Source organism: Crinia signifera, chromosome 19 (assembly GCF_055691185.1).
Source record: "Crinia signifera chromosome 19, ASM5569118v1, whole genome shotgun sequence".
In the NCBI taxonomy this organism is placed as follows: Eukaryota; Metazoa; Chordata; class Amphibia; order Anura; family Myobatrachidae; genus Crinia; species Crinia signifera.
Genome location: NC_139226.1, coordinates 34,201,065 through 34,215,327, shown reverse-complemented (window position 1 = coordinate 34,215,327; position 14,263 = coordinate 34,201,065). Strand labels below are relative to the sequence as shown.

General features: G+C 47.1%; 1 protein-coding gene across 1 annotated transcript in view; it reads right to left on the bottom strand.

Moving 5' to 3' along the window:
* The window catches only part of CADM4 (cell adhesion molecule 4), a 249,148-nt gene extending 236,808 nt beyond the window's left edge, over window positions 1–12,340 (bottom strand). Inside the window, exon 1 of the mRNA XM_083162340.1 lies at window positions 12,181–12,340. Coding sequence (XP_083018466.1) covers window positions 12,181–12,256 — 76 coding nt within the window. The 5' untranslated portion in view covers window positions 12,257–12,340. The remainder of the gene's footprint in view (window positions 1–12,180) is intronic.
* Between the last annotated feature and the right edge of the window lie 1,923 nt (window positions 12,341–14,263).

The following is a 14,263-nucleotide window of genomic DNA, read 5'->3' as shown; positions in this document are numbered from 1 at the left end:
CCTTTGGCCTGTTTCGGAGCTTGTTGGTGGAACATCATTTAAATTCTGGTCCTCTGGCAATAGCTGCCAGAAGTTCTGGGGGCAAGGCTAAGGGTGTTTCTGAATCTGGTCTTCAGGCGATGGCACAGTCTGCAAACGCCCACAGCCATGGATGCTTCAAAACTAATTTTCGAAGCTTCTAACTCCTGTTTTGGGGGCAAATTCTAAAGTGCGGACAAAGCAGTATTCCTGAAAAATGCTTATTCTACAGGTCCTGAGATAGAACATCGCTCTGAGGATCTTCTGTACACAAATAGACCTGAAAACTGATTACTCTTCATCACTCCAACCCTAGAGTATGTAGAGTACGTACAGACCGAGGTAACCAAAACTACCTTTCCAATTTTGGCACTGCCCAAGACCACTTTGCTCTCCTTGGAAGAGTTGGCACATAATAATCCCACATCTAATAGCACACCGATTAACTTATAACTTTCGATCATTTACATTTTTATTGAGAATAACGTTATTCCATTTAACCTACTGAAGCCCAGAGATTAGCCACAGAAGGGAGTACTGCCACACTTCCCTTGTAGTTGGTGGACCCATCTGAAACACCTTTCTCCTGGGCCACAGTGATGACCTTTTTCTACTTGGGTATTTGACCATACTTCAATTATTTTATCCTTGGTAGTCCACACACCAGAAGGCCTCAGGAGATGTTGCTTAATACCCAGCACTGTCTCAGCAACAAGGCATGTTAATCTATGGTGTGCTAGTCTACTCAATTTCGGATCAACGTTCTCCTTCTTCTTAACCGAACCTTCAGTTTGTTTCCTGACAATAAACCCACACTTGGGCCTTAAAAGGGAAGTCTACCTCCAAGTAAACTGATATGAGTGGTTTGTGAATACACGTCCGCAGCTTCTATTAATACATCAAAGACGTTTCCTCTTCTGTGTGTTTCAGTCATGTTTTTCCATTACTGCCGAAAGTTATTTATTTTCATTGCCATGACGACATCTCACACCAAGCTGATCTTGGGATACGATCCGACCAAAAGCAGAAAAATGGGCAGAAGTGTTTTTTACCAGAACAAGAAACATCTCTTCCGGAGCATATGAAGAAATTGATCAAAAGCACAGATGGAAAACTAAAAAAAATATATCAATCTGCCTAGTAAAAGATGCAGATGGGCACGTAGCAAAAATAAATAATTGCCATCGGTGGCTGGCATCGTCTTTAAGTCACGAAGCACAACATCATAGCACTTAATGACCGTATCTCTTCGTTAAGGTATTAGAATATTTTTATTTTCATTTCTTGATTTTGATCCCAGCAACACAACTTGGGTGTCTGACCTTGAATAACGCCCCCACCTCCTGTTTCCAGATACCACTCTATAACTGTGTAAGTGTAATTATAGGAATATAATTGCTGGTATCTTTGATTTCTGTACAGAGAAGTAGTAATGTGCAATCTCCCCTTATTTGCCGGGGGGGCCTGGAAGCCAAGCCATGGAATTTGATATTAAACAAAAGCCTTTGAAGATGTCAAGCAGAACAATTTGTAATTGTAAGGTGCTATTTAAATGCAGTTTGTAGGTATAATTTAAGTGTTACAACTGGCTTATACACATCTTAGCATGTTCATAGAGTTAGAAACAGAAATTGATGCCCTCAATCCCCAAGTGTGATTTTTTTGTTGTTTTTGTTTTATGAAGCTTTTTTCCCCCCTTTTATTTGCATTTAAAGTGCACCCAACGTCAACGGGATCAAGGCAACCATTTTGTGGGAAGAACCAATGTTCAACCTACCGTATCAATAGAAACTAGCGGGGGGAAAAAAGCAACGAGCCATGAATATTTGACAAGCCTACAAAATGGCTGCCTCTGCAGCGATTAGGCAACATAAGAATAACAATAATAATATTTTTTGCTTACTAGCGCTGAACTCTAAACCATAGGATACTAGGGACGTTTTAGAATGTACGCCAGGGATTCATTATAATAAATATTAAATAGGTATTTTACATTCACATTTTAGATCTTAACGTGAGATTTTTCATCATTGTTAAGGGCAAAGTAAGGGCAAAACTGTATATTAAAGTCTCATAAGCTTATGAAAGAAACATGTACCGTTCCCACATCCCCGGGAAATGATCACCTGGAAGCTGTAACACTGTAATTTAGGATAAAAATAAGGAGAGGACATTTTGTAGAACAAGGCCTAAACAACATGCGGTGTGCGCCTATCAAGCAGTGGTGCATGCTGGGAATTTAACAACTGGAGTGTGACATTTTTTGACATAAAAACATGTTTTTCCTTAAGCTTTAATGTACACTGGAAACATAAAAAGGGAATGTAGACACAGGACACTGTAAATGAATATATATCTTGGGGATTTATATGCTACTTTTAGTTTAATGGACCATTGGACAGATTTATCAAGCAATGAAAACAGAGGAAACCTTGCCCACAGCAACCAATAAGCTTGGGGTTTGCATTTATTAAGCACATTCTATACAATGCTAGGTAGATGCTGATTGGTCCACTTCTCAGAGATGAATCAAAGCATAAGTTGGGTATACACTAGTGTCCAAACGATGGTGTCACGTGACATAACACTACACTGAGCCACCACACCATAGGTGACGCTCAGATTCCACCGGCCAGAGTAACCACAGGCAATTCTCCACAATAGATCCCTTAACCATACTTGCCTACTTTTAAAAACTAGTTTCCGGGAGATTATAGTTGGTAGTAGAATTGTGCACAGCGCCCCACTGAGGGGGCGTGTCATGCTCCAGCCATAGGGCGTGTCTAATTCCATATATAGATAGATTGTAAAAAGAGATTGTAAACGTGGCACCTAGAAGCGTGGCTGTGTACTGCTACATCTGAAAGGAATCTTTTAAAATGACATATCCAAATGTAGATGAGCCCCAAAGCAGTTAGTAATGCAGCCCACACACGCATCGATTTAAGAATGCGTTTTGTACTTTTAAAGTACAAAACGCATCGCGCGTACGATTATCGTGTTGTATTAGCGCGGCGCGTGCGACGCGATGCTGTGCTATGCGCGTTCCCGGGGGCCGATTTTAGATGTCCAAAAAAGTATGTGCAGCAGGTACTTTTTAGGACATTATCGCATAGCATCGGGCTCAGCATTATACAGGCATACGAGCCGATGCTATACGATGGTTTTTTTTTTTTTTTTGGAAATAATTACATACAAATTGGTATCAACAACTTTATTGCAGGTTTGAAACATGTGAACTCGAACAAAATAAAGGTCAGAAAAAGCCAGTGAAAAAATGTGCTTAAATCGCACAGCATCGCATCGCAGACAGCAAAATAACCATCACATCGGGTCATGCTTAATTCTGGCAGAAAAATTGTAAAGAACCATTGTACAGCCAAAAACGCATAGCACTGAAATCGGTGCGTGTGTGGGCACCATAAGAGATACTATACTGTAATGTAACTAAGGCAGGTCCAAACTTTGGCCCTCCAGCTGTTTTGAAACTACACATCCCAGCATGCCTTGCCATAGTTTTAGCATTCAGTTATAGCAAAACTGTGGCAAGGCATGATGGGACTTTTAGTTTAACAACAGCTGGAGGGCCATAGTTTGGGTAACTCCTCACCTATGTGGTGAAGTATCACCAGTGACCACTCAACAAAAATGATCTTTTGCAGACATGCTGAGGGTCATTGTGTCGACCGAATTTAGTTCAACATGCATTGGGTCGACAGGGCTTAGATCACACCTGAAATATGTTGACATGGCTAAGGTGGACCATGTTGGAAGGTGAACACAAGCATTAGGTCGACAAAAGCAAGGTCGACATGAGTTTTTCACAAGCTTTTTTGGTACATATGAGTTATCCGGGCGCCCGATTTCTAAATCGGGTCGGATCGGGCACATCGCATCGCATCGCATGCGACCATCGGATGCGATGCGATGCGATGCCCCGATTTTTCCATAGGAATCAATGTTAAAATGGACTGAGTCCATTTTAACATGGAATTCAATGGGAAAAAGGGGTCCTTTTCATACCCCTACTATCCAAGTGGGCATGGAGTTGGATATAAATCTGTGGCGAGCGTAGCGAGCCACCGAGCCCGAAGCGTGGCGAGCGTAGCGAGCCCCGCGAGGGGACATAGAATACCGTCCGCTCGCCTCGCTACGCTCGCCACAGGTTTATATCCAACTCCATGCCCACTTGGATAGTAGGGGTATGAAAAGGACCTCTTTTTCCCATTGAATTCCATGTTAAAATGGACTCAGTCCATTTTAACATTGATTCCTATGGAAAAATCAGGTCATCGCATCCGATGGTCGCATGCGATGCGATGCGATATCGCATCGCATCGCATCTAATTGTATGCCTTAACTTAAGGCATACAATCAAAAAATCGGGCGCCCAGATAACTCATAAGTACCGCTTTTTTTTGTCCTGAATGTCGACATGGGCTAAAGTGTGCCGTGTCCTCTCGCTTGGCTCACGTTGCTCAATGCTTCGGGAACACTATTTATTTGCCCACCATGCTGTAGTGCAGGGGTGGCCAACCGGTCAGAGGTAAAGAGCCGAAAAATATCTGTAGTCAAGCTAAAGAGCCAACAACATGCGCGCGCCTTTGACGCGCATGCCAAAAAAGGGGCATGGTCTATTTGGGCCCCTTGGGTGGGTGTGATACACATATGCCTCCAATAGTGCAGTGCCATATATACATATGCCCCCAATAGTGCCTGATACACATATGCTCCCACGGTGCCAGGTATGCCCCCCACGGTGCTGGGTATGCCCCACGGTGCCACAAACTGCTATGCCCCCACAGTGCCAAAAAGCTGGTATGCCCCCACAGTGCCAAAAAGCTTCTATGCCCCCACAGTGCCACAATCTGCTATGCCCCCACAGTGCCACAATCTGCTATGCCCCCACAGTGCCACAAACTGCTATGCCCCCACAGTGCTAATTTCCCAGCAGCAGCACTCACCGTTGTTGCTGCTGCTGCCGGGCGTGGCGAGGACAGTCTGGTGTCCCCCTGCAGTCCTGTCATGTCACCAAGGGGAGAAGAGCACAGCACACCGCGCATCTCCTTCCCCCCTCACTTCCCTGTGACTGGGCCGTCCACCAATCAAAGCTCGCGGGCCGGCTTCTGATTGGCTGCCGGCCCGCGAGCTCTGATTGGCGGATGACCCAGTCACGAGGATGCACAGTGAGGGGTAGGAGAGATAAGCGATGCGCGCTCTCCTCCCCTCAGAAGGACAAGGGATTCGAGGAACCGGCAGCGGGTGATGGGGACGGGGACAGACGGTGGGCGGCGGGCAGCAGGAGCCGCACTTTAACAGGGGGAGAGCCGCATGCGGCTCTAGAGCCACAGGTTGGCCACCCCTGCTGTAGTGGATGGTAGGGCATGAAATACCACCTGTTGGTTCAAAAAACAAAAACAAAAAAAAGTGAAAAACTCACGTTGACCTAATGCTTGTGTTGACCTTCCAACCCTGTCGACCTTAGCTAGGTCCACCTATTTCAGATGTCGACCCAAACCCTGTCAACCCAATGTATGCCGACCTAAATGGGGTTGAACGAATGACTGTATCCCATGCTGAGACATCTAAACTATCAATCTCCACACATTAACAGCGCCATGTTACAGGCTGGGTTTGAAAAATGACAGGTGGAAGATGATTGGACGCTTGATACATCTGGCCCTCTGCCTTGTATAATGAATAACAATGGAATGCATAAGGACTGTATGTCTCACATGTCCAACCCTGTCACTCATATCACACAAAAGTATTTGTGTTGTGTCACTGACCCCCTGCAGCCATCTGCACACCTACTGTAACCTGCTGGATTATTAATACTTTTTTTTTCCTTTTTAGACCGGCAGGCTGAAGCACCCCTGATTTCTTTCTACATATATATTTGACACGTTAAGGCAGGCGTGTTCTTCCCTGTGGCATGCTAGATTTGTTTACAAATTGACGTGTTCTGGGCAGCTCTGCAGAAGTTGAACCAACTTGTGTTTAACCTGTCAGAGAGTCCTCACAGGCGATGACAGCGAGCTAACGAGAGCGGTAGTGGGAATAGCCGACGCTGTCTGCAATGTTGTTGTGTTTTTACATTCCTTTTATATAAAGGTACCAGGCGAAGGTGCGCACGCAAACTTTTGAAACACGTCACATTTTTAATCTGAAAATGGAAGACGTTCTTTCCCTCTATTATACAAACGCCCTACCCTTTCACCTCACACCCTCCGGGCTTTCTCTGGACATGTGACTAAAGTGCAGGCATGTCAAAACTATTAGTGCGACGTATGGCACGCCCAGTTCATCTAGGCTAAAAGATTTGCAGGTTTAACCAGATTGGTGTTTACATACCCTGAAAACATCATGTAGGAAGAGGCACCCAGCTACATAATAGAAGCCGGCTACTCTGGGTGCACGGAATTGGGGCATGCACCAAAATCATTCAACAACCAAAAAAGATTCTTCATTAAGTGCCAGATATATCAAGCTTCAGAAAGTGAAAAAATGTAGAGTGATTAAAAGCCAGCCAATCAGCTCCTACCTGTAATTTTTCAAACCCAGCCTGTCACATGACAGGTAGGAGCTGATTGGATGGTTGATAAAGTGGACTCTCCACTTTATCAATTTTTGAAGCTTGATACACCTGGCCCTTAAAAGTTCAATGTTATCCGACCAGGAAATTCTAATAAGCAAAGTAGAGTAGTTGTCCATAGCAACCATACTCTAGTGCAGGGATGGGGAACCTTTGGCCCTCCAGCTGTTGTTTAACTACACATCCCAGCATGCCCTGCAACAGTTTTAGTATGGCCAAATAGCAAAACTGTAGCAGGGCATGCTGGGATATGTAGTTCAACAACAGTTGAAGGGCCGAAGGTTCCCCCATCCCTGCTCTAGTGGGTAAATTTACTACAGCTTCTAAAAATTAAACCAATCAGATTTGGTCTATCGTTTTTCAAATGCATTTTAGACAGACAAATTCTGATTGGTTGCTATGAGCACCTGTTAGAATCATGTAGCAAACATAATTTTTTTTAAGTTTTATTAAGACCAACTTTGTTGTCTATTCATCCGCAGCACAAACAGTAATTAGTACACAAGTAATGGCAATAAAGTGTAAACTATTAACAGGTTATATAAACAGTGTGTTCTGATACTATCATTAGAGAACTTTAATAGTAGTTAAAGGAATTATAAAAAGGAATAAAGAACACATTATTATTTTTAATATTATTGACCAAAAAGTCCTGACACCATGGGTGAAATTTAATAGGATGAGAGAATCAGAAAGTGAGAGATTTGGTAAGAACTCCAGTTTTTTTTTTTTTTTTAAGCGGCAATCATTTACACTGCAAATAAGTTTCATTTTGCAGTGTAAATGATTGCCGCTTTAAAAAAAAAAAAAAAAAAAAACCTGGAGAATTCTTATCAAATCTCTCACTTTCTGAATCTCTCATCCTATTAAATTTCACCCCTTGTAACTTAAAAAGGTCCCCTGTGACTTCAAAGAAACTTATAACGTACAGTAGGCGGAGCATAAGCCGATGTTGGCTGTCTAAGCGCTGTACAGCTCAGAGAATATATGTTCCCTGCGTCTACAATCCCCAGGGCACATCTAGTGTACACCTGTATGTGTTATGTATATCTGTACTGTCACGGTTGAACTGTTCCCTCCCTGGCTGTTGCACAGCAATCCAAATCAAATTCCTAGTATATGCACGTATACCTGGCCAATAAAGCTGATTCTGATTCTTATATCATACACAGAATACTCTAAAATTCCTCTAAGCACTAAAGTCTCCCCCAATAAAACACAGGTAGACGTACACATACGTGAATACTAAATAATGAATATTCTGTAACAAATACATAAAGAGGGAGGGGCCTTCTGTAACAAACATTAAATGTTACTTTCTATTATATCATGTAATAAAAAAAAAAAAAAGGATGTATAAATGACAAAAAGGACTATAAAAATATAAAATAATGAAAATGGTAAGAATATATTAAAATAACCTTTAAATTGGAGTAAGCTGAATAGGCCCTTACAGATGCATATACAGATCATAGTCAGGTAATACAATATTAAACATATGGAGATTATGTATGTGAACTTAAGTCTGGGCCTCTGAATCATTGATATATACTGTATGTGTTAGAAGTTCCATATTTATAGCCATGAATACGATTACTACAACGATTCCAGCTTTATACTTTATAGGTCAGTCTTGATAGATTAACTGCCCAATATTGTACAGCCCCATATACACTGAAATGTGGCATATTTATTATCAGTTATTTAAATTTCATACACATACTCCACAGCGCCTTACAGAGAATACAATTGTGGCCGCTAAAATTGTTGCGAACGCATCGTGGGATGATAATTGCGCCATAGCGTACTGTAGCTGGAAGCATGCGCACGCACCTGCGTGTTACCCATATGCTACAGTGGGGATTAATTATCGTTGGGAGCCAATTAACAGATCAGTATATTTTGGGGGATTGTCGGAGGAAACCGGAGTACACAGTGAACCCTCGGAAGCATGGGGAGAATGTACAAACTCCACAGTTATGGCCACAGTGGGAATTGAACCCATGACCTCACTGTTGTAATCGAGTAATACTATCAGACATAATGTGAATGTAACCATTACCAACCACACTGACCCCTGCTTGGATACAGATTGTTCATAGACCTTCATTACCCACACTGCCTGCTGCTTGGGGCACTGGTTGGCATGCATCCATCACTAACAGCACTGTCCACTGCATAGAGCACTGGATAGCATGCAACTAGCCACTAATTAACCGCACTGGCCAATGCAAATCTAGCACCTCACTAACTACACTGCCTGAAATACTGGCCATTGTGCAGCTATTCCCTTACTAACCACACTGCCTCCTGTCCAGCATACTGGACATTGTGCACCCATTCCCTCACCAACAGCACTGCCCCCTATCTGGCACCCATTCCCTCACTAACCGCACTGCCCCTGCCTGAAATACTGGACATTGTGCACCCATTCCCTCACCAACAGCACTGCCCCTTATCTGGCACCCATTCCCACACTAACCGCACTGCCCCCTGCCTGAAATACTGGACATTGTGCACCCATTCCCTCACTAACTGCACTGCCCCCTGCCTGAAATACTGGACATTGTGCACCCATTCCCACACTAACTGCACTGCCCCCTGCCTGAAATACTGGACATTGTGCACCCATTCCCTCACTAACAGCACTGCCCACTGCCTGAAATACTGCCCATTGTGCAGCTATTCCCTTACTAACCACACTGCCTCCTGTCCAGCATACTGGACATTGTGCACCCATTCCCTCACCAACAGCACTGCCCCCTATCTGGCACCCATTCCCTCACTAACCGCACTGCCCCCTGCCTGAAATACTGAACATTGTGCACCCATTCCCTCACCAACAGCACTGCCCCTTATCTGGCACCCATTCCCACACTAACCGCACTGCCCCCTGCCTGAAATACTGGACATTGTGCACCCATTCCCTCACTAACCGCACTGCCCCCTGCCTGAAATACTGGACATTGTGCACCCATTCCCACACTAACCGCACTGCCCCCTGCCTGAAATACTGGACATTGTGCACCCATTCCCTCACTAACCGCACTGCCCCCTGCCTGAAATACTGGACATTGTGCACCCATTCCCTCACCAACAGCACTGCCCTCTGCCTGGCATCCTGGACATTGTGTACCCATTCCCTCACAAACAGCACTGCCCCCTGCCTGGCATCCTGGACATTGTGTCCCCATTCCCTCACTAACCACACTGCCCTCTGCCTGGCGTACTGGACATTGCGCAACCATTCCCTCACTAACCGCACTGACACCTACCTGGCATACATGACACTGTGCACCTATTCCCTCACTAACTGCACTGCCCCCTGCCTTGCGTACTGGACATTGTGCACCCATTCCCTCACTAACCCCACTGCCCCCTGCCTGGCATACTGGACATTGTACACCCATTCCCTCACTTATCGCACTGCCCCCCTGCCTGGCGTACTGGACATTGTACACCCATTCCCTCACTTATCGCACTGCCCCCTGCCTGGCATCCTGGACATTGTGCACCCATTCCCTCACTAACCTCACTGCCCCCTACCTGGCATCCTGGACATTGCGCACCCATTCCCTCACTAACCGCACTTCCCCCTGCCTGGCGTACTGTACATTGCGCACCCATTCCCTCACTAACCACACTGCCCCCTGCCTGGAGTACTGGACATTGTGCACCCATTCCCTCACTAACCACACTGCCCCCCTGCCTGGCGTACTGGACATTGTGCACCCATTCCCTCACTAACCACACTGCCCCCCTGCCTGGCGTACTGGACATTGCGCACCCATTCCCTCACTAACCACACTGCCCCCTGCCTGGAGTACTGGACATTGTGCACCCATTCCCTCACTAACCACACTGCCCCCTGCCTGGCGTACTGTACATTGCGCACCCATTCCCTCACTTATCACACTGCCCCCTGCCTGGCATCCTGGACATTGCGCACCCATTCCCTCACTAACCTCACTGCCCCCTGCCTGGCATACTGGACATTGTGCACCCATTCCCTCACTAACCACACTGCCCCCTGCCTGGAGTACTGGATGGCAGCAGCTCAGACTGTCCTGCCAGCGTGCGGGTGCTGAGGAGAACACAAGCTTGTTTAACCACTAATGTGACAAATGATCACTGACATAAACAGGCCACGTTCTCAGTTTCCTCATGTGGTCAGCTTATCATATTACCAATGATTAATGCAAGGTCTTCACCCATGTGCCAAGGCTCAATATGTTTTATAAGAATGGGAGAAAAAGCAATGGTTATTAGATGCAATAAGAAACATTGGGGATAGGATATTACTGTGCGTTGTACACAATGCCATGATATGATATACAAAAACATACTGTACATACACCACCACCCTATACTGTGCATCTATCAAGCAGTCTTGATTTAACACCACATACAGAGAGTGACAATTATGTCTCCGGATTTAACAAGCTATGCATTAGTGGCAGCATTCAGGGACACATCCTGAAAGGCGGTATTGTTGGAAAGCCCATCGCTATATCTCCCTCTAATGACGGGAAAGGAACACGCTGAGAAGTAAATGACCTTTACTTCCAAAAAAACTATACAGACATCAAGTTACCAGTCAGGAGGCGTCAGGTGCGCAGCAGATGGCACCAAGCAGCTTAGATGGGTAAAGCGAGCTGTCAATCCCCCATCACAATCTCCAGCGTGCACCAGAGGTGGCCGCCAACCTGCGCTGTAGAACTACAAATCCCAGCATCACGCTGGAACTTGTAGTCCCACAGCAGCTGATGTTCGGGTACACAATACCACCAGGACACATGCCCTCCGGTGTCAGAGGTCAGGTCCCTGGCTATAAATCTCTGCCCCATTGTCAGATTTTGTATGAAAGCATCTGCTGCGCAGTCTGACACAAACATGCAGCATCCATGGAGATAGGACCCTGTGCAGCAGTACAGTGGGTACCACTGCCAGTCTCCCTGAATGGACAATGCGGACAATTGGGGTGGAATCTCTCCCGCTGGCTTGGCACTGGGGAGGGGGGGCCGAGTGATGACAAGGGCAGACCTGTGGGGGTGGGTTAGCACTGACTTGTCCTGTACCCCAGGGATTAACTCTTTCCATCAATGACACATGCTGGAGGGGATGGGTACCAAAAAAAAAAAAAAAGGAGAAGGAGGAGGAGGGAGGAGGGGGCACAGCGTTCACCAAATGATTCTGCCCCTTAAACACACATCTCTTTGTTTAAAATCTGCAGCAAGAAAAAAAAATACCTTCTCTCCAAATCCATGCATTGCCCTCCGCAGTGCACGCTGTGCTGCATGCCACCCTCCTTAACTCCTTCCATGCCAGGATGACCTGCCAACCCCCACAATGCCAAGCATCCCGACCTGGTGAGCCAAGAGGTGTGGACCAACCAGAACAACACAGCCTATGTCATTAACCCCTACTCTGCCAGCCAGTGATTTGCAGGTGTCACTGTACAATGTATCAGTCATTGCAATCAATCCCCCGCCCACCCCCCGTTCTCTTCCCCAACCAATGCCATAGATAACACAGACACAGCAATGCCCACACCGGTGCCAGCCTACCTGTGCCCGCAGTGCTGAGCAGAGCGATCCCCAGGACAAAGCAGCCGGTCGGTAGTAGCGTGTGTCCAGTAGCCATGGTGTAGCAATGCCGCCCCAGTGCTGCCGCTGCTGCTGCTGCCGTCTCCTCTCTGCCTCCCTCTGCTGCACCTGCCCTGCCGCCGCTAATCTATGCTAATGACATGCAAAGGCCGGGGCGGGGCCCCCGGGAGAGCGGCCTATCGCTGGGGGAGGCCCGTCCCTTCTATGCAGAATGGGAGGTGACTGTTTACTAGTCCCATGCGGGTGTTAGGAGGGGGCATTAACCCCTTCAGTGTTGCTGCTGGAGGCTTTACCGCAATGGGGGGGGGGGGTTAAGTTGAACTGTGCTTAAAAAAATGTCATCTTGTGTCATTTATTTATGTCATTTATTTATGTTATTCTGTTTATTTGCAAAGTGATTATTAAATATATTGTGTTCATGTTGTTTAGGGAAACAAAAAAAAATATACATATAGTAGATATATTTAAATTCTGTTTTGTTTTTTAATTATTTATTTAGGTACTTGTGTATTAGCCGGGCGCCCAATAAGCATACGTACGCAGCCGTAGGCTAAGCTACGATGTCAGCGTAGTCCGACGGCTGCCTAGCGTAGTTAGTGTAGTGACTCCGCGACAGCCCAACGGCTGCCTAGCGTAGTTAGTGTAGTGACTCCGCGACAGCCCGGCTCTGTCCCTGGTGTCCATGGCTCTGTCCCCGGTGTCCATGCCAAGCCTAGTGAGTGCCTCTCACACAGGGCCGGTAACCGCCAGATCCCCTGCGCTGGCGGACACCGGCGGAGAGGGGATCATGCGGGCGCCGGCGGAGAGGCGCTCTGGCTGTCAGAGATGCAAGTGCATCTCAGACGCTCCTGCGTCTCAGTAATTATTAGCACGTGCGCCTCATGCATACGGGATGTATGCGGGAGCAAGTGTGTCCTATGCACAATAAAGGAGCCAATTTCAAACCCCCACTATCCATGCCAGCCCGAAGCGTGGCAAGCGCAGTGCACCCAGGGCAGCCGAGAGGGGGGGGGAGCGGGTACTAATTACCCGGGCCCAGGCTTGCTGGAGGGGCCCCACAGGGGCCCTGGTCCGACTCCTCCCTTCCCCCTCCATCCCTCCCGGGTAGCAACAGCAGCACACACCTACAGCATGTGCTGTGCTGACGGCAGGCTCAGCATGAGTGTCTCACTGACAGCGTGAGAGGTCATGCTGAGCCTGCAGTCAGCACAGCACATGCTGTAGGTGTGTGCTGCTGCTGAGATTACAGTTTTTAGAGTTTTCTTTCACCCTCCTCTAAACATTTTGGGGCCGTGGCCTAAGTGCGGGAGGCACCCACACCTTCCACACTTAGGCCACGCCCCCAAAATTTTACCGGGGCCCGGCATTCCTCTCGGCTGCCCTGAGTGCACCCCATGAGGGGACGCGTTACGCATCCTCCCGACCTGTTCATACCACCAATATCCACGTCGGCGCGGAGTTGATTTTATAAAGTGTTGCTAGCCACCAAGCCCGAAGCGTGGCAAGCACAGCGAGCCCCGCGAGGGGACATGGAACACATGTGAAGTAATCTGCGTCCCCTCGCGGAGCACGCTGCGCTCGTCACGCTTCCGGCTCGGTGGCTCACCGCGCTCGCCACACTTTGTAACATCAACTCCACGCCAACGTGGATAGTGGGGGTATGAACAGGTCGGGAGGACGCGTAACGCTGCGGGGAATCTGCAGAGGGCGGAGAAGGGATCAGACGGAACGGGGCACAGGGGTGTCTCATGCGCGTGGCCCCTTTCATCCTCTGGCGGATGCTGATTGTATCTCCGACGGGAGCTGCTCCATCTGTCCAATCTATACTCCCTACCACATGTACACGCACACAGACATTCTAGGGTTAATTTTGTTGGGAGCCAATTAACCTACCAGTATATTTTTTAAATTGTGGAAGGAAACCGGAGTACCGGGAGGAAACCTACTCAGGCACTGGGAGAATATACAAACTCCACACAGTTGGGGCCATGGTGGGTATGGAACCCATGTATTTATCTATCTATCGTCTGTCTATATTGTTCTT